We start from the raw sequence: 19,947 nt of genomic DNA on the forward strand, positions 1-19,947 counted from the left end.
GATTTATCGTCGATCCAAAGCAGTCCGAAAGATGCTCCCTTATTTCGACAGTTATTGAAGATATAATAATAAATGCGGCGCCGCCTGATTTTTACGTTAAACGCTTTTTAAATGGGATTTAACACGTTGAGGCGCAAAGAACATCTTAATACCGCTTCAGATTTTATTGTGGGGCGTTGACATTTGTGGATAGTTTTTTTTTAAAAAAAGCAAAGCTGATTATTAACCCTTTCGAAGAGCTGCATCTGTTTTCTGTGCGAAAATAAAAACGCAACAAAGACATCAATATATGGAGAAGGACAAGTGTGTGTGTGTATTTAACTCGATGTTCCAGCAGTCTTAGGGATGATATAAGTTCTCCAGCTTAATACGCGCGCGTTACGGCGATCATAGGGTTAAAATGGTTATACCAATATCTGGTGTCCCGATATCTGGTAAAATGATGTTTTAGTGGAGCGAGTGATCGCGTTGAAACTTTATAGCATAGAAGATACAGCCATTCGACCCATCGTGCCGGCCTCTTCAAAAGCGTTACATAATCATAAGTTTAATGTTAAAAAAGTTTTGAACACCTTGTAAGTTACAGTTCAATTTATAATACGAAACAGGGGAGGATGTTGTGGAAAAGGAGCTGAGTTGAAACGGCAATGCATTCTTTATAACTGATATTGATTTAGTATATCAGTCGTGGTTTGGGTTATATCACGGTCATTTTCTCTCCAGCAGTACACAACAATTACACGCGTTGCCAGACCCTCAAGTATAAACACGCTTCCCCGGAGGGGGAAAAAAAAGCTGATGTGACCATTTGCCTAAAATCGATTTTGTAATATAAACAGTATTTCTCTCCTGTCTAAGGTGCGTTTGGAGGTCAGGCTCCCGCTTAATTGAATCCATAGGGAAGCGCTGGTCTACGTCTGCACACAAGGCAAACGGCCTGGAGCTGTGTGAACTGGAACTTGCGCTGCCAGCGATAAGCCAGCATCAAACACGTTTGATGGGAGGAGGTTGGAATCGACTTTTAGTTTGTGGAAAGAGAGGGAGGAACAAAAACAATTTCATTTAAAGAATCAATCGCTAATGTATTAGGGGCAGGCCGTATGATGATAGATGTCTAAAGATTTAGCAAAAGCTGTTAATTAAAGCTGTTGGGCAGTGCCAATTCCTTCAAATATTCCCACGTTTTTTCCTCTTGCTTCTCCAATTCCACCGCGAGGAAGCACTGTGTTGTGAAGTAATACCCCCATTCATTGCCCAGGCTGTTTACTTTTGACTGAATTGAATTAAGATGCACACATCAACAAGAAAACATTTAAAACCAGGATTCCAATTAAATCCTGTCAGCCGGGAGGGGAGGGTCTGGTGTATTCTGTACTACCACGTATTTAGGTCGTTACTGCGTGCGACAACATGCACACCTCTGTATAGAATTGCACACACTTCCATGCAAGCAGGATTTTTTTTTAAAGTTGGAAATCGCCATGGGCAGTTATCGAACCCTCCCTCTTTCCTTAAGAAATATTACGCTGAGGTTTTCGATCACTCCTCCTCTCGCCATCGCCTGCTTTCCCTTTCTGTCCGATCACTCTTCTATCTGTACTTATTGTTTTTGCTGTTGACCCATGGACGGGGCCCGTGCATCAATCCAGCACCCTCACAGTCTGCTTGCAGGACCTCCTTTCCATCGATGCAATTTTTAATTGAACCATGCTCCGTGTGGGATTGCGTTTTATCACGGCCGTCCCTTTTCTTCTCAAAGTCTTTAGCTTTCTGGCAACCAGCCACGGTGGTGGTCAGCTGGGCAGTTTGCATTTTGCAAATGAAAAGCAAGGTTTGTGAATTTTCCTAAACAGACTTGTTAATCTGCACCGCTCCAAGTCCCACTCCTGCTATTTTGCATTAAGTGATTGGATTTAATTCAATGTTGTTTGTGGCACACTCCGGCCAACTGAAACAAATCTTGAGTAACGTCAGCGGCGTCCTTGCGAAGACCTGTATGGTTATGTCTTGTGTTTTTTTTTTCCTTTCAGAGAAGTTTATTAGGAGTTTGCAAAGTTATGAAATAGTTCATCCCGTCAAAGTGGACGAAAGAGGAATTTTTCTCTCTCCGGACGTTATTCATTATGTCAACCACATTGGAAGGAGGGACCTTGGAAAGAGAGAGGACCACGTGTATTACCAAATTGTTCACCGGGGGCAAAAGCTGCTTTTCAACTTGACAGCCAATCGCCCATTCCTTTCTCCAGGCTACGTCCTGGAGAAAAGGTACGCAAATGTAACTGGTGCCATCATTCAGACCCCTGCAGAGAACACGTGTCACTTCATAGGCAGAGTAGAGCATCAAGACCTGGGGAGTGGCATTGCAGCCATCAGTACCTGCAAAGGACTGGTAAGTGGTCTCAGGGATAATGCAGCAACGCTGGGATCATGCAAGGACTGAGTTAATTTTAATCTTACTGGTGGCAGGCTAATTAGCAGTCCTCCCTCGCCAGAGCAATCCAAAACAAAACACGCATGATTTATAGGCTTCCCAGTACATGAAGGAGCATATCACACCACACACCAGAAATGATCAGACGTGTTAAGGTTTGCTGTTGGAGACTGCAATCATTCATACAGAACAATGCTGGAGATCTGAAACCAAACCAGAAAATGCTGGAAACACTCAGCAAGTCAGGCACAGTTCTTGTGGAAAGATGTGAGCAATTCATGTTTCAGGCATAACCCTTTGTTGGCCCAACTGGCTATTTCTCTCCACAGCTGCTGTTACTGACTTGCTGAGTGCTTCCAGCTTTTTCTGGTTTTGTGACAATCAAACATTGTGACATATGCCATGCCTCAACTGAGCCTCTTGTGTTCACATGGGTTTCACTGCACATCTTGTATCCTGGCTATGTTTTCCATACTACAGACATGCAAAATAAGGAAGTGTTGTCATTTTTTTTCTAAGGGCAGCATTTTGATATTTTAAAACTGAACCAGCCTATTGCTCTATTGTTTGAAAAGAGCTATGTGGTCTTCCCTGATGAGTAGTGGCCAGGGAGGTCTTGGGTTTAATGCTGGTTTGTGCTGAGCTAATCTCATCTTGGTTAGTTTTGGGGCATTGTAGTTGGCATCACCAATTGGCACCTATCAATTCCTGCTGGATATGTGCATGCATGGATGTTCTGTGAGATGTGAGAACAAAGTTTAAACCTGTGTGGCTGAATAGTCATGTGGCTGCTTAATGATGATTAATAGCCATGGGCAAGGTAGAGAGGTGCCCAAGGAACTGTGATCTGGTAATCATCAGTGCCTTGAAAAAAAGAGGGCAACAAGATAACTAGTTTAGCTTTAACATCATCAGGCCTATTTTCCATTAGAAATTTCAAGGATAGTTGGAGGTCGCTGGGCTGTGTCATGCATTTAAATGCTTTTGAAAGAGATCTGCTTTCCCTTAATAGCGTATGGATGACATAACTTGATGTTGCCCGTTGCACTGTTCTAAAAAAGGCATTTGTGTCAAATCAGTAGATGCAATATAACTGATCAAAAATCTGCATCCTAACAACTTTGGCACTCAGCTTTGACAATGTATGTTGCATGTGTGTTTCTGTTGCTCTTGGGAGGGTCACATTATTGACCAACTCTGATTGCTTTTACTTGGAAAGCAGGGAAATAAACATTCTTTAGTCTTGTTCTTCCATCATTTCAGCCAAATTTTGAGCCAAATTGCTTTCACTAAAATAACTAACTAATAACTAAATGCAGATCGGGTAACTTTTTAATAGGCCACTGGCTGAAGGATTTTTGGCTTGAAAGTCAGATATGAAAAGGCAACAGCTAATTCAAAACATGGAGGATAGTTGCGAAAATACAATTTCTTTCCAGTTGTTACAATACTTCTTGAACACTGTATACTGGTGTTCCAGATACAACAAGAAAACTACCATTTAAAGTTCTGCTGTACACAATGAAAATTCTTCCAACCACAAACCTTGGTCAGACTTCTACTGGATAATGCAAGCACTCCAATTGAAATAGTATTTATGTTTTTAAGCAAAATGGAACCATAAATGTAATGCTTCAATACCTTGTTAAGCTGTGTTTAGTTTTTGATAGTAAAACATTGTAGCTTTTAATCTTTTTCTGTGTACTGAAAGACCTGGTCAGAAGCTGGGAGCTGAGGATGTATGTGGTATGCTCTTTGTATAAAAGCTTTTCTATGCTATATAATAGAAATTACCTTGTGTAGAATAACATAATTGCAAAATAACATGCAGTGGGCTTACGAAACAGATGTTTCCACTTCTTCATTGTGTCACTTCCTGTTGGCTATTGTGTCAATAAAGCTGGCAAGAAGAACTGGAAACCCATCTATTGACCCACAGTGGGTTGTGATATGTCTGTCTAAAAGGAGGCACAGAAATCTCTGTCTGTGGTGATCTCGGGGTTAACGGTGAATTTGTTTATGAACGTCCTAGTTCATTGCTGGGATGTGATACACAATGAATCTTTCATCAATTAATTTCTTCCAATTTTCCAATGACTGTAGGATATCTGTCAGGGTTTTATGGTTTATTTAAATATATAAATCATTTACCTAAATTGGAAAGAAAATGCTTATTAGCAAATTTACAGGTGGAGAAGTTAACTGGTCATCTCAAAATAAAAGCTGCCAGCTGCAACAGCACTGGGCACTTGTATAGAATGGAATAGGGGAGTGTCTTTTGGTCAAAGTACTACCCCATCCCCCCACCACCCACAATCTGCCACTATGTATCTGTAACTCAAAAAATATATATAAATTAAACACCAGAGTTATAGTGCTATTTTGTCTATCTGTCCCACTGCAATTGCTCCAGTAATTTTAGGAATGTGGAGGAGGAGTTTACATATATTTGTGATTCCATTTGTTTCAGTGGGGGTCAATTCAGAGTGGAATGGGAAACACACTTGGATTTGAAAGCATTGAAGCACTTAGAAGTTTATGATATTTTAGCAATTGTTTATGGCATTTCTCTTCCAGGAAGTGATGGAGAAGTATTATTCATCAAGAGAGAGACTGTGTATGTGTGTGTGTGTGTGTGTGTGTGTGCGCGCTCACAGTTATAAGCACTGTCTTTTTTCATGATCACTGTCATTATTACTCCCAACATACTGCACCACGTTGTAGTTTTAATGCATACCTTTCACTTGCTTGGCAGATGCTGGGATAGCCCTGCTTCTGAAAGCATTCCCCTGCTGGCAAGCATGAGAAAAAGGTGAATAATATTGCATCTTAGCTCTGACAAGAACCCATAGCCAGGCAGATCATAAATGGAAGCAGATGGAGCAGCAAGCCTGCCAAGGGACAAATGGTGTGGGGGAAAATGAGACCACAAGTAGTACAGCTCATGAACTATGTGTACAATTTCCTAATGGCATACTTTGTTTCACTTGTTTGGATTAGTATTTGGTCTGCCTTGGGACTGAGTATGTGGAAATCTATCAGTGGCGCTGATCAAATCTGCTACAGCTGTTTAACTGTGAGCTTTGTGAATTGATGAATTATTGACTGTGATGCATCATCTATTGACTTCTTTCACAATATATGTCCAAATTCACTCTCAGAAGATGTCTCAACTTATTTGAAACACAGGTGATTTGGAACAGACATTCGAACAAATCTTGTGCAGTGGGGTACTTTGCGGTATGCATTGTTAGTTAGACTTATCCCTGTATCATTCAATTTGAAAATAATTTGTCATGATTTACTGGAAGTCTAAACTGATAACGGTCTGTCAAGGGCAACAGGACATCTCCTTAATAAGATTTAAGAATTGAGAAAGATACAGAGGAATGGCAGAGAGGGAGGGTGAATTGGAGTCAAATCAGGTACAGAAAGAGAAATAGAAAGAGGGGAAGAAAGATTGGTTGAAGAGAGAGAAAAAAGAGACAGGAAAAGTAAGAAAAATAATTTAAAATTTCAATCTTTTTAAATCCCTTAAGAATAATTGACAGCACGCAGGAATTGTTCCCTTTCAAGACCAGAAAGATCGATGAGTATTGCATTGCTAACATGGTACTCATGCAGTTAATTATGAGCCCTAATTTTCTGCAATGAATTTAATGGGCAACAAGTTCTTAAAAGTAACAGGAAGGCTAAAGGTGAGATGTCGTATGTGAGGCAAATGGCAGAGTTGTGTAAATTAGTCAGCAAATTCTGGAGATTTGCAGCTCATATCATATTCTGTTTTATTCTTGACCTCATGATTACCTTAGTATCCAATGAACCTGAGAAAAATACATAAAATAGAGTCACAAAGATAGTGTCTTAAAATATATGGCTCAAAATTTTCCCCTTTCTTTTGAAGACATGGGTGGGATATAATTCCATTGGTGCCATTAACCATCCTTGCTATGTGACCGTTATTCCTCAGTCAACATTTCCTTTATTTGGCCATCGATTTTTCCTGTTCTTTCATATCCTGGAATTTCTTCCTAACGCCATTGTTAGAGAAACATAAGAACATAATTAGTACAACAAGAAGGACCACCAGGACCTTCTCAAGGTAACTAGAGACAGACAATAAAATGCAGTTGTGCCTGCGTGGTTCACATACTGAGAACAAACATTTATGCCATTTATTACTTGCAAATTTTCAACATTATTGGGAATGCTTGATGCCTTACAGATCTATCTAGGCTGATTGGTATAGTGGGTGGAGACTTTGCAGGAGTAGTTTGATTTTCACTGCCTGGGAAGTAATCTGGTGGAACAGATCATCCATTGTAAAACCCAACTGGCATTCATAGAAAAGAGAAGTCAATATTTGGATTTATATTGGGTCTTTCACAAATTAAAAGCTTTGCAGTCAATGAAGTACTTTTGAGGTGTATCACTATTCTGATGTAGAAATATGGCAATCAATTTGCAAACAGCAAGTCCTACAGCAATGTGATAATGATCAGATAATGCCTTTGTTTATTTATTAAGGGATAGATATTGGCCAGGATACCAGGGACAAGGTCCTGCTTACCTTCAAAATAATGTGTTGGTATCTTTCATGTTCACCTGAGAGGGCAGATTGGGCCGTGGTTGGAAGTCTTATCTGGAAGATCAAACTTCAGGCAGTGTAGCACTCCCTCAGTACTGTACTGGAAAGTCAGCATAGATTTGTGCTCAAATCTCTACGGTGGGACCTTGAACCCATGGCTTTCTGATTCAGTTAATGTTTTGAGCCTGTATGACCCTGAAGACTCATACGGACTTGAAATGTTAACTCTGTTCCTCTCTCCACAGATGCTGCCAGACCTGCTGAATTTTTCCTGCGTTTCCTGTTATTATTCCATTCGACATACTTGTGCTTGTACTGTTGAGGTTTGAGAAGTTAAGTCCAGTTTGCCTAAGAGGAAAAAAAGTTAATTTGGAGTTAAGTTATGCTTTGCACAAATCAACATTCTGGAATGCTACATGTCTTGTAGTTTTAGCATTTATCTAGGCAGTTAAGGTCAGTGCATCTAATTCAACAGATTTGTGTACCACGAAACATTATGCAATGTAAGCTGACATATAACAACATAAGAAACAGGAGCAGGTATAGACCATATGGCCTATCGAGCCCGCTCCGCCATTCAATAAGGTCATAGCTCAACTGTCCTGTCCTATTCCTATATTCCTTGATTCCCTTAGTACTCAAAAGTTGATCAATCCCAGCCTTGATGATGCTCAATGATTGAGCATCCACAGCTCTCTGTGGTAGAGAATTCCAAAGACTCACAAAGCTGTCAGTGAAGAAATATCTCCTCATGTCAGTTCTAAATGGCTGACCCCTTACCCTGAGACTATGCCCTCCTATTCTAGAGTCTCCAACCAGGAGAAACAGCCAGTCAGCATCTACCCTGTCAAGCCCTTTATGAATTTTAGACGTTTCAATGAGATCACCTCTCGTTCTTTGAAACTCCAGAGAATATGAACCCATTCTACTCCTGTAGTTCACTGAAGGATATGCTCCTTATCTCCACTGTAACCAGAGCTGGCTTTTATGTATGTTTGGGGGAGGTGGGGGCAGGAGTTACATTTCCCAAGAGGCAGGGTAAAATCAGAGGGAGACTTATCCTGAATCACTATCACTCACCGCCTACTGGCCAGTGTCATAGTTTCACTGCCCTTTTTAACACAGAATCATTACATGGCCCAGAGATCCTATTGTAACTTGGAAGCTGATGCTGTGTGATCTGAGAGATTTTATAAGCTCTGGTATTAGCAAGCGAACAACATATTGTGCATTTGTTTGAAAAATTACTATTTCTGACTTCATTTGTGGTTTCTGGAGCTTGCCTGATGCCTCGGAAGTGCCCATGCGACTCAGCAAAGGGACTCAGCGTTGCGGAGTTCCACTGACTGACTAAGGAGCCACTCCACCCAGGAGCGTGCTATATGCTAGCCAGTGTAGCTGGAGGCAATATTATACATGGAGTACCTTGCAGCACTCTGTCAAAAGGCAGAGTTAATATTAGCAGCAACCAGTGCATCATAAGCGTGATGAAAAGGAAAGAGGTTGGGAAAAACAAGGGAAATGGAATTTAAGTAAATTACCAACTTTTATTATATAGAATTTACAATGTAGAGACAAGTCATTTGGCCCAGCTGACCTATGCTGGTGTTTATGCTCCACACATGCATCATCCCACCCTATTTTGTTATTAGAATTATTAGTGACTGTCTCCTGGTTTTTTTTTTCTTTACATTTATCCTATCAAACCCCTTCACAATTTTGAAGTCCACTATTCAGTCACCCCTGTTCAGTCATTTTTGATTATTATAACCATAGAACCATAGAAAAGTTACAGCACAGAAGGAGGCCATTCAGCCCATCTTGTCCATGCCAGCTCGAGGACACCCAGATGCCCTTTCTAATCCTACCTTCCTGCACCCGGCCCATAGCCCTGCAGTTTACAGCACTTAAGGTGCAGATTCAGGTACTTTTTAAAAGAGTTTAAAGTTTCTGCCTCTACCACCAACTTGGGCAGCGAATGCCAGACACCCACTACCCTCTGCATAAAAAAGTTCTTCCTCATGTCCCCCCTACACTTTCTGCCACTTATCTTGAATCTATGTCCCCTGGTTCTAGAATTCTCCACCAAGGGAAACAATTTTATCCTGTCCACTCTGTCTATTCCCCTCATAATTTTGTACACCTCAGTCAAGTCACCTCTCAGCCTTCTTTGTTCTAAGGAAAATAACCTCAACCTATCCAATCTCTCCTCGTAGCTACACTTTTCTAACCCTGGCAACATTCTTGTAAAACCTCCTCTGCACTCTCTCCAGAGCTATTCCGTCCTCTCAGCTTTGGTATCATTCTTGTAAATCTTTTTATTGCACCTTGCCCATACCTCTGTATCCGCTTTGCAATAGACCAGAACTATGCTCAGTACTGTGTGGTCTAACCGAGGTTCTATAAGTTTACCATAACTTCTCTGTTTTACAATTCTATTTTTCTAGAAATAAATCCAGTGCTTTCTATGCATCTTCCATGACCTTGTTACCTTGCATTGCTACTTGAAATGATTTGTTAATCTGTATTGCTAGATACCTTTGCTCCTCTACTCTATTTGGACTCTTCAATTAGACTACTTCCAATCGTGTGAATTAAAAAAAAAGAAAAGAAAGAAAATTGTTCTTGTGGTTTAAATTTATTCATTTTGAAGTTCAACCAAGAACTGAAGGATCCTGTTATAGTTTCTTAACATTGCTGAGGCTCTTGCAAGGAGTAAATGTGTTTGGACTTTATCATTTGCTTTTCATGCCTAATGTTCAGAAATGCTATCTATAGACTTTAACTTCTACTTCTGTTCCATTATAAATAATTTCTCTTAACTTTTGTCTATTGCACAAACATATGTCCAAAGTGACATCACAAACTGATGGGACTTTATCATGATATTCCCAGATACTTATTGCGGCTGGAACACAGATGTTTAGTTAAATTCTATGCCATGACGTTTTAGATGGGAAGGGGTTTGTGGGAACATAGGAACATAGGGCTTAGAAGCATGAGTAGGCCTTTTGGCCTTTTGAGCCTGTTCATCAATTCAATAAGATCATGGCTGATCTGGTTGTGGCCCCAGCTCCACTTTCCTGTCCATACCCTATAATCCTTGACTCCCTTGTCTAACAAAAATCAATCTTACTAAGCCTTGAATAAATTTAGAGACCCAACCTCCCTTATTTCTTGAGAAGAGAATTCCACACTCTAATGAGCTTCTGAGAGAAAAACTTTCTCCTCATCTCTGTTTTAAAAGGGCGACCTCATAGTTTAAGAATATGTTCCTGTAGTAACTGAAGGTATAGCCTCTCCTACTGTCTGTCAGGGATCATGTGATTGTTCTTGGAGGTTCCCACCAAAGAGCCCTAAACGTGGATAATCCAGGGCGGGGGGGGGGTAGCTTTCTTGTTGAGGATCAGGTTCAAGCATGTAGCATCAGAAAAGCTCCCTGTAATAAATTTTATCTGTTTCTTGTTGAAACCTGTCCAGTGTGTCAAGTCATTACATTTGGCGATGAGGGTAAAACAGCTCCAATGCTGCACCTCACCTTGTTAACGTGAGTACATCAAATCATAAGCAAAAAGAAAAGAATACTCACCAGTTGTGCCATTTCTCAGCAGAATTTAACCTTTAGATGCAACTATGGAAGACTGGTGCCAGTATGTAGAGTGACTTGGTTTTTATTTTGTAGCAAACAAAATTACCACGGAGGAAAAACAGAAAGCAATCCTTGTGAGTGTATGTGGTAGTAAGACATGCAATCTCATCCGCAGCCTGATGGCCCCAAACGTGCCCAATTCTAAGTCCTTTAATGAATTAGTGGACCTTGGGAAAACGCATTTCCAGCCGAAGCCATCCCCAATGATGGGGAGGTTTAAGTTTAATTCCAGATTTAGGGCCTTGGGAGAGTCCATCACAACCTATATAGTGAAGTTGAAGCAGTTGACAGTGACTTCGGGGACACACTAAATGATATGCTGCAGAACAATTAGTTTGTGGAGTACACAACGATGCTATTCAGTGGCGTTTACTCGCAGAAGTCAACATCGATTTGAAGCGCCCTGGAAATAGCACTAGAGAGAGACTCACAGGCTTTACAACGCATACAACATGGCACTGTTCTTCATGTGGGGTGGGAATCTACCGCTGGGCGTGGCGCAAAAACCAGCGACATAGCAGTGAAGCGAGAGACAGTGTCTGCCGTTAGAAAAATGAAAAGGCCGAGTAGAAACACTTCAGCAACGCCTCCAAGATTAATCTGTTATAGATGTGGGGCTGACCACGTACCAGACACTTGCATTTTCAAGGACGCAGAATACGATTACTGCCATAAGAAAGGTCATGTAATAAAGCATAAGGCAGTAAACCAATATGATTGAATTGAACAATACAATAGAACCTGAAGCTGTCGATACTGACATCTATTCCCCGTACAACGCCACAGTGGTGAAAACTGAACCTGTTATTGTCACAATCCAAGTTAATGGGAAGCCACTAATAATGGGGGTAGATAAGGGAGCCTCAACCACAGTGATGAGAGTGCGCACATTTAAATACCTAGATGAAGGTACCCAACCACTGAATCTGGAGCGGCCAACTGCTCAATTGAAGACAAACACTGGAGAATCTGTACAGGTAAAGGGCTTCACCACTGTACCTGTGTCTGATAGGCAACAGACAGCCCAGCTTCCAATCATCATAGTGACAGGTGAAGGACCTAGTCTTCTGGACTGAGACTGCTTACAAAAAAAAATCAAGCTTAACTGGTCTGAAATATTTCACTTGAGAACAGGAGGAGTTCCTGAACTGCTAAGGAATCATGATTGTGTATTTCGGAATGAGCTAGGAGAATTGAAGGACCTTCATAAGCTGCAAGGTTCCCTCAGGTCAGAGTTGGTTCCTCTAGAAAATCATAAAGAGACTCAAAATGAATTTAGTGTCACTCTGAAGAAACAGTTGGCAGAGAATACTCAATGTCCAATATTCCAGGAGGGAAAAAAGAGATACAAGAAAGAGGCTGAAGAATCAGCTGAATGAAACAAAAGAGGTATTAGAAGGAGAAGGCGTAAAACTTTCCGAGATGCGAATGGGTAACAAAGACATGGGTAGCTCAATCACCGAACTGAACCAAGTTAAGATTTCACCAGAGCGAAATTTGCCGACTGTGAAATCGAAATGAAGGACGAGACAAAACTCTGCGGCAAACAGAAAAAGAAAAGACAGAAATGGGACCAGAAAGTCTAATTGGCTATGTCTCAAGAACCCTCTCCCCAGTCGAGAAGGGTTATTTCCCAACTAGAAAAGGAAGGTTTATCGGTAATATTCAGTGAAGAAATTCCAACAGTACCCACATGGATGACATTTCACCATTGCGTCGGACCATAAACCATTAATAGGTGTTTTCAGTGAGGCTAAGGCCGTTCTGCTAATAGTATCAGCAAGATTTCAACGTTGGATTTTGATGTTATCTGCATATAAGTACACCTTTATGCACTGTCCTGGCTTGCATATTGCAAATGTGGATGCACTCAGTCATCTCCCATTACCAGATAGCATTGTGCATGCTCCTGTGCCACAAGAAGTTGTGCTTGTCCTGAATTTCTTGGACTCTTCACCTGTGTGTGTGTGAAGCATATTAGGAATTGGATGAACAGAGATCCAAAAGTCAGAGACCTTGTATTGCAAGGGTGGTAAAATTCACCAGTGTCTGAAAAGATGAGACCATTCCATGCTTGTAAAACAGATGGAATCTTGTTGTGGGGATCAAGAGTTGTCATCTCTTCGCAAGGAGGAGAATCACTCTTGGCAGAGCTTCACAGTGTGCATCCAGGCATATCGAAGATGAAAATGCTTGCGCAAAGCTATGTCTGGTGGCCAGGCATTGACAGTGACATTGAAAGCATGGTCAAGCATTGTCTACATTGTCAGCAACAACAGAAGTTACCTGTTTCAGCTCCACTGCGTCCGTGGGAGTGGCCTGATCGATCTTGGATTAGACTACATATTGATTATGTAGGACCATTCTTAGGTACCATGTTTTCATTGATCATAGATTCGCATTTTAAATGGATGGATGTGTATGAAGTCAGATCAGCAATATCGAGCGCAACTATTGAAAAGCTGCGACATAGTTTTAGTATACATGGCCTACCGGAAGTCATAGTTTCTGTTAATGGTACAGTCTTTACCAATACAGAGTTTCAGAGATCCCTGAGTTTAAATGGAATCAAACATATTAAAACAGCACCATATGATCCCCCTTCAAATGGTTTAGCTAAGAGAGCTGTGTAAACTTTCAAATCTGGAACGAAGAGGTTATCCAAAGCACTCGAGAAACTTGGCTTTCCCACTTTCTTCTCAGTTATTGTACGTCACCTCGTTCATTCAACTACGGGTTCAACAACATCTGGATTGTTGATGAAATGCTGCCTACCCACAAGGCTGTTGTTTCCAAACTTAGAGAAGAAGATAGAGAAGAATCAGAGTAATAAAAAATTGAATCACGATATTCATGGCGAAGCTCGTAGATTCACTGTAGCAGACACAGTTTTCGTGCAGAGTTTTGGAAGTGGACCTTGTTGGGTTCCTGGAACAATTGTCTCAGAAACTGTTCCCTTGTCCATCCAGGTGGAAGTGGAAGACCGAATTGTGCAAAAACATGTGGACCATCTTCGGAATAGAGAGACATTCCAACAACCAGCTATACCGCCTGTGATTAATGTCGAACCATTAATCTCTGAGGTGATAAATCAACCTAGAATAAACATGTTCGATGTCTGAGTTGCCAAACCCTGAACTGCCACTTTCTAATGATGTATCTGGTGCTGCAGTTCATGATCATATTAATCTTGTGTGCTCTAACCGAATGAGGAGAGCACCTCAGAGACTTAATCTTTGATCATCTGAGTTGTATGTATGTATATGTTGGGTATTCAAATGTTCTCTGTAAATAGAAATTGTAAAAAATCTAAAGTGGGAGGAAATGTAGTAACTGAAAGACAGTCAGAGAAGCTATACCATTAGGGGACATGTAATTGTTCTTGGAGGCTCCGACCAATGAGCCCTAAGTGTGAGTAATCCAGGGCGGTGGGGCTTCTTGTCGAGGACCTGGCCCAAGCATGTAGTATCTGAAAAACTCTGTAGTAAAGTTTATCCGTTTCTTGTTGAAACCCGTCCGATAAATCAAGTCATTACGGTTCCCGAGTTCTTGTTTCCCCAAAAGAGTAAACATCCTCCCAGTATCCACCCTATCCAGTCCTCTCAAGATTTTATGTTTCAATAAGATTACCTCTCATTCTTCTAAACTCCAATGGGTATAGGCCTAGTCTGTTCAACCTTTCTTCATAAGATAAGCCCTTCATCCCAGGAATGAGTCGAGGGGAGGCATCGGTTGTAGGTGACCAAGATCAATCTTAGAGTTTATAAATGGGTTAGTGGCATTAAAGGAAAAGTTACCATTATTATTTGTTAAAAGGCTTCTTCTTTACAGCAGCTCCCAATAAAAGAGCTTTCCTATGTACTCCAAAACAGTGCATTTTAAATACACAGAAATGTGGTCAACTGGTCATTAATCCTTGATCCACTAGAACAAATCTGTGAGCTGAATTATTTATAATTGAGACAAAATGAAAGCAATCTTGTTTTCTATTTTCCCTCTCCACTTCTCTTAAGATATTTGTGTTTTGATGGACATAGACTTATTGAAGAAGAGCAGGGGAATTATTCCTGTGCCCAGCCCAACATTCATTCTTTAACCAACACCACCAAAAAGCATTTGGTCAATTATCTATTGCTGTATCTGGCAACTTGCTGTGCTTTTTTACCACATCAAAGCCTGCGCTAATAGCCCTTTCATCACTGCAGTATTGCCCATCCCGGCCAAGTTGACCCAATCCCTCCTCATATGACAATCCTGCCATCCCAGAAATCAATCTAGTAAACCTTCGCTGTACTCCCTCTATGGCAAGTATATCCCTTCTTAAGTAAGGAGACCTAAACTGTATGCAATACTCCAGGTGTGGCCTCACCAAGACCATGTACAGCTGCAGTAAGACATTCCTTGCTCCTGTGCTCAAGTCCTCTCGCAATGAAGGCCAGCATATCATTTGCCTTCTTAACTGCTTGCTGCACCTGCATGCTTGCTTTCAGTGATTGGTGTACAAGGGCACCCAGGTTCCTTTGTACATCAACATTTCCCAATCTATCGCCATTTAAATAATACTGCCATTCTGTTTTTTCCTCCCGAAGTGGATAACTTCACACTTATTCATATTATATTGCATCTGCCATGTATTTGCCCACTCAACTTGCCTAAATCATCTTCAATCCTCTTAACACCCTCCTCATCGCTCACGTTCCCACCAAGTTTTGTGTTGTCAGCAAACTTGGAAATATTACATTTGGTTCCCTCAACCAAATCATTGATATATATTGTGGTACCCCCACTAGTCACCGCCTGCCACTCTGCAAAAGACCCATTTATTCCTACTCCATTTCCTGTCTGCTAACCAATTCTTAATCTAAACATCCCAAAGTGATTCTTAGCTCCTTTTTCAGCCAGATAATTTTTAATCCTCAAACTGACTTTCACTGTGTGGGTTTCCCTGGAGATTCCTCCCTCTAATCAAAACCAGATGAATCTTCCAGCATCGTCTGAACCCTCACGACCTTGGTCTCTTCAATCTGAGTGAGATTCTTGTATGGTAAACCATAAAGACTTGCTGTCTCTATCTCTCTGCTTTTTGCTTTCTCTTGTTTCCTTTGTAGACTGATCTTTTCTGTGAGGTTCAGTTACATTTTAAGAAAACACCCTGTAAGCTTATCCTACAGTGGCTTCCTATGGACTCTTCCCCTCTGACAGCCCATCTCCATGGCAACTGAATCACATAGGGATTGAATCTGCTGCCACCGCCTCCCTGGTGGCTCTGCTGAGCAATGAAGAGCTACCAGCCCCTGATTGGCCAGCAGTTCTCAGCAGCCAGGCCTTCCGCCCCCAGGGTCCTTGATCCCAGGAAGGCCTGCCAATGCCCAGTTAAGTGCTTGACTGGCTCTTAATGCGATGGACCTCGTTGAAAAGAGGCGTCACGGGGCTCTTGTTGGCTCTCCAGATGGTAAGCGAGACCGCCATTTCCTACATTATATTCCGCCTTATGACTTTTCATCAGAGTGTCATTATCACTTAAAGATTATCCTTGGGGCACAGCTCACAGGAAACTATGAACCAATAATCCAGAAATCAAGCGTTAGCCTGGTGACTGTCACAGATTCTTAATGAACACCCAAAATCTGCCAGAATTGAGACTAATTGCATGATCCCAGGAATGACTGGTCTGAAATTGCTGTACGTCCTGAAATAATAGTACAAGGGAGTGGGAAGCTGACTTCACTGAATTCAGCAAGATCAGCTAATAATAGAGACAAAGGAGAACCTTGCATTTATGCAACAAGAAAAGGAAAATACTGCTGATGCTGGAAATCTGAAATAAAAACAGAAAATGCTAGAAAATTCAGCAGGTCTAGCGGTCCCTGCGGAGGGAGAAACAGAGTTAATGTTTCGAGTCCCGTTCTGAAGAAGAGTCATATTGGACTCGAAACATTAACTCTGTTTCTCTCTCCACAGATGCTGTCAGACCTGCTGAGTTTTTCCAGCACTTCCTGTTTTTATTGCATTTATGCAAGTCAGCTGTACCTCATGCTGTCCCAAAGTGCTCCAAAGCCAGTGAATTTAAACAGCTACCATGTGCTCTGCATATTATGGTCACAAGTGGACAGAGAAAGAAGGTAGCAACAGGTCTTAAGGAATGTTCTTTGGAATTATTGTTGTTTAGCCATGTCTGACTGGTGCATCAATGTTACCAGAGGGTAGAATTGCCCTTCTGAATGAGGAGATTTTCTGTCGGAGGAGGCGAAACAGAAGTGCATAGCCGTATTTGGGGCAGAGGGAATAGCTTGAAAGCTGGTCATATTGGGAATCCTTGGGATTGCTACTCCATCTGCACATCCCACCCAACCCATTAAATCACAAATGTTTAATAAAATGCATGAAAAATTAGGCCCATTGTGTAAAGGAATAAGGGTCAAACGACATGATGATACAGCAATATTCGGTTTTAAAAAAATGACTTTTCTGTAAAACTCAGAAATATTTTTAACGAGTCAGAACTAGCTTGCAAACATAATATGGTTAGCTCCCTTCACAACAATGTGAATTTGCTGATAAGAAAATACACATACACCGACAAAATGGTATTCTATGGTTCTCACTATGACACTATCAGGTAAAACATACAATGCAAGCCCTGATAAGTAAAACCGCAATCAGACAGCAGAATATTAGGCTCCAAGTCGCCTTATCTCGCTTGATGTTGTACTTTGACTAAACAAAAATTGACCAACATAATTGTAACCTAAGGTCCAACTTTCAAAGAACTCATCAAAGCAACATTTAGTAGGATTGATCTTTTCACCAAATATGGGAAATCAAAAAAAAGTCGTCTCTTAGGAACTATGGAAACACCAATCTGTGTAAAATTGATTATACAACCCCACCACAACCCCCCCACAAAACTGCTTTAAGTATCAGTATCTAAATTGTGTAGATTTAGTTTGGTTTTGAACCAAACAGGCAACATTTTCCAGTCCTGCCAAAGGCGGGAATCATGCTCCTGCCTACCACAAAATTGGGTGTGAGGCCAAAAGTTGAATTCCTGCCGGCGGGAAAACAGTTTTGAATATTCCCCTCAGGATCTTCACGGCAGCCGAATGGTGGGTTGACTTTCCCGCAGATCCATGTTGGGAACCCTATTTGCATGCATTACCATGTCATGAATACTCATTATAACCATAATTTTCCAGAATCACGTTCTCCCTCCCAATTAACTGCTATGTCATCAGGTAATTAGGCTGATTTGGTCACACACAACCGGATATAAGTGGCATGCACCTGCCCACCTACGCTTCACTCGTGATTTTAAGGTGCTTTCAATATTGAAAAGCCTACCTGCATGGCACTGCTGTCATCTCGCCGCTGCTCTGACTTGTGAGCACTGGCCAAGCTGTTCTCTCAGTCAGATCCTTCCTACACGCCAGGAGTCTCACCCCCTCTGCATGTTGCCCTCGAGGTGGCTGTGGTGGGGACGAGACCGTTGTTCACCTCCTTGTAGATTGTGCCTTTCTAAAGAAGGTCTGGAGAGAGATGCAGTGGTTTCTGTTGAGGTTCATCCCGAGCAGTTCTGTGACACAGGACTCTGTGCTCTACGGGCTGTTCCCAGGGACACACACCGAGGCAAACATCAACTGCAGCTGGAGGATCATCAGCTTGATGAAAGACGCTCTTTGGTCTGCCCGAAACTTGTTGGTCTTCCAGCACAAAGGGTTGTCCCCGACCGAGTGTTGCGGACTGGCACATTCCAAAGTCCAGGACTATGTGCTGAGGGACGGACTAAAGCTTGGGGCAGCCGCCGCAAAGGCACAATGGGGAAGGGTCGCTCTCTAAGACCTTTCTGCCACAGTGCACCGAGGGACTGGGAACTGTGTAGAGACCCTCAGGCTGTACAGCTCAAATTGAATGTCTGCAAATGATTGTAATATTCATTTATTGTATTGATGCACCTCGTGATACATGTTGTAAAAGTTGAACTGATTGTACCTTTGTGATGGTGATTTTGAAATGGTTTGGTATGTTCTTCCAGATATTTTATGAATAAAGTATATTTTTCCAAAAAAAAAGTTCTCTCAGGTGAGGAGCTGCTGGGATTTGTAGGCAGGGCTGCGGTGTCTCAGGTGAGAAGCTGTTGGGGTTTACAGGCAGGGCTACGGAGTCTCAGGTGAGAAGCTGTTGGGGTTCACAGGCAGGGCTGCAGTGTCTCAGGTGAGAAGCTGTTGGGGTTCACAGGCAGGGCTACGGAGTCTCAGGTGAGAAGCTGTTGGGGTTTACAGGCAGGGCTGCGGGGTCTCAGTGAGAAGCTGTTGGGGTTCACAGGCAGGGCTGCGGGGTCTCAGTGAGAAGCTGTTGGGGTTCACATGCAAGGCTGCGGTGTCTCTGGTGAGAAGCTGTTGGGACTCACAGGCAGGGCTGCGGTGTCTCAGGTGAGAAGCTGTTGGAGTTTACAGGAAGGGCTGCGGTGTCTCAGGTGAGAAGCTGTTGGGACTCACAGGCAAGGCTGCGGTGTCTCAGGTGAGAAGCTGTTGGGGTTTACAGACAGGGCTGCGGTGTCTCAGTGAGAAGCTGTTGGGGTTCACATGCAGGGCTACGGAGTCTCAGGTGAGAAGCTGTTGGAGTTTACAGGCAGGGCTGCGGTGTCTCAGGTGAGAAGCTGTTGGGGTTCACAGGCAGGGCTACGGAGTCTCAGGTGAGAAGCTGTTGGAGTTTACAGGCAGGGCTACGGAGTCTCAGGTGAGAAGCTGTTGGGGTTCACAGGCAGGGCTGCGGTGTCTCAGGTGAGAAGCTGTTGGGGTTCACAGGCAGGGCTGCGGTGTCTCAGGTGAGAAGCTGTTGGGGTTCACAGGCAGGGCTGCGGTGTCTCAGTGAGAAGCTGTTGGGGTTCACAGGCAGGGCTGTGGAGTCTCAGGTGAGAAGCTGTTGGGGTTCACAGGCAGGGCTGCGGTGTCTCAGTGAGAAGCTGTTGGAGTTTACAGGAAGGGCTGCGGTGTCTCAGGTGAGAAGCTGTTGGAGTTTACAGGAAGGGCTGCGGTGTCTCAGGTGAGAAGCTGTTGGGGTTCACAGGCAGGGCCGCGGTGTCTCAGGTGAGAAGCTGTTGGGGTTCACAGACAGGGCTGCGGTGTCTCAGGTGAGAAGCTGTTGGGGCTCACAGGCAGGGCCGCGGTGTCTCAGGTGAGAAGCTGTTGGGGTTCACATGCAGGGCTGCGGTGTCTCAGGTGAGAAGCTGTTGGGGTTCACAGACAGGGCTGCGGTGTCTCAGTGAGAAGCTGTTGGGGT

The 19,947-nt window shown here is 42.6% G+C and overlaps 1 protein-coding gene across 1 annotated transcript in view; it reads left to right on the top strand.

Moving 5' to 3' along the window:
• The first annotated feature begins 790 nt into the window (after nucleotides 1-790).
• The window catches only part of LOC144686486 (A disintegrin and metalloproteinase with thrombospondin motifs 12-like), a 665,462-nt gene continuing 646,305 nt past the window's right edge, over nucleotides 791-19,947 (top strand). The window contains exons 1-2 of the mRNA XM_078551763.1: nucleotides 791-1,831; nucleotides 2,031-2,389. Of these exons, the coding sequence (XP_078407889.1) occupies nucleotides 1,708-1,831; nucleotides 2,031-2,389 (483 nt within the window). The 5' untranslated portion in view covers nucleotides 791-1,707. The remainder of the gene's footprint in view (nucleotides 1,832-2,030; nucleotides 2,390-19,947) is intronic.

Source organism: Cetorhinus maximus, chromosome 1 (assembly GCF_964194155.1).
Source record: "Cetorhinus maximus chromosome 1, sCetMax3.hap1.1, whole genome shotgun sequence".
NCBI lineage: Eukaryota > Metazoa > Chordata > Chondrichthyes > Lamniformes > Cetorhinidae > Cetorhinus > Cetorhinus maximus.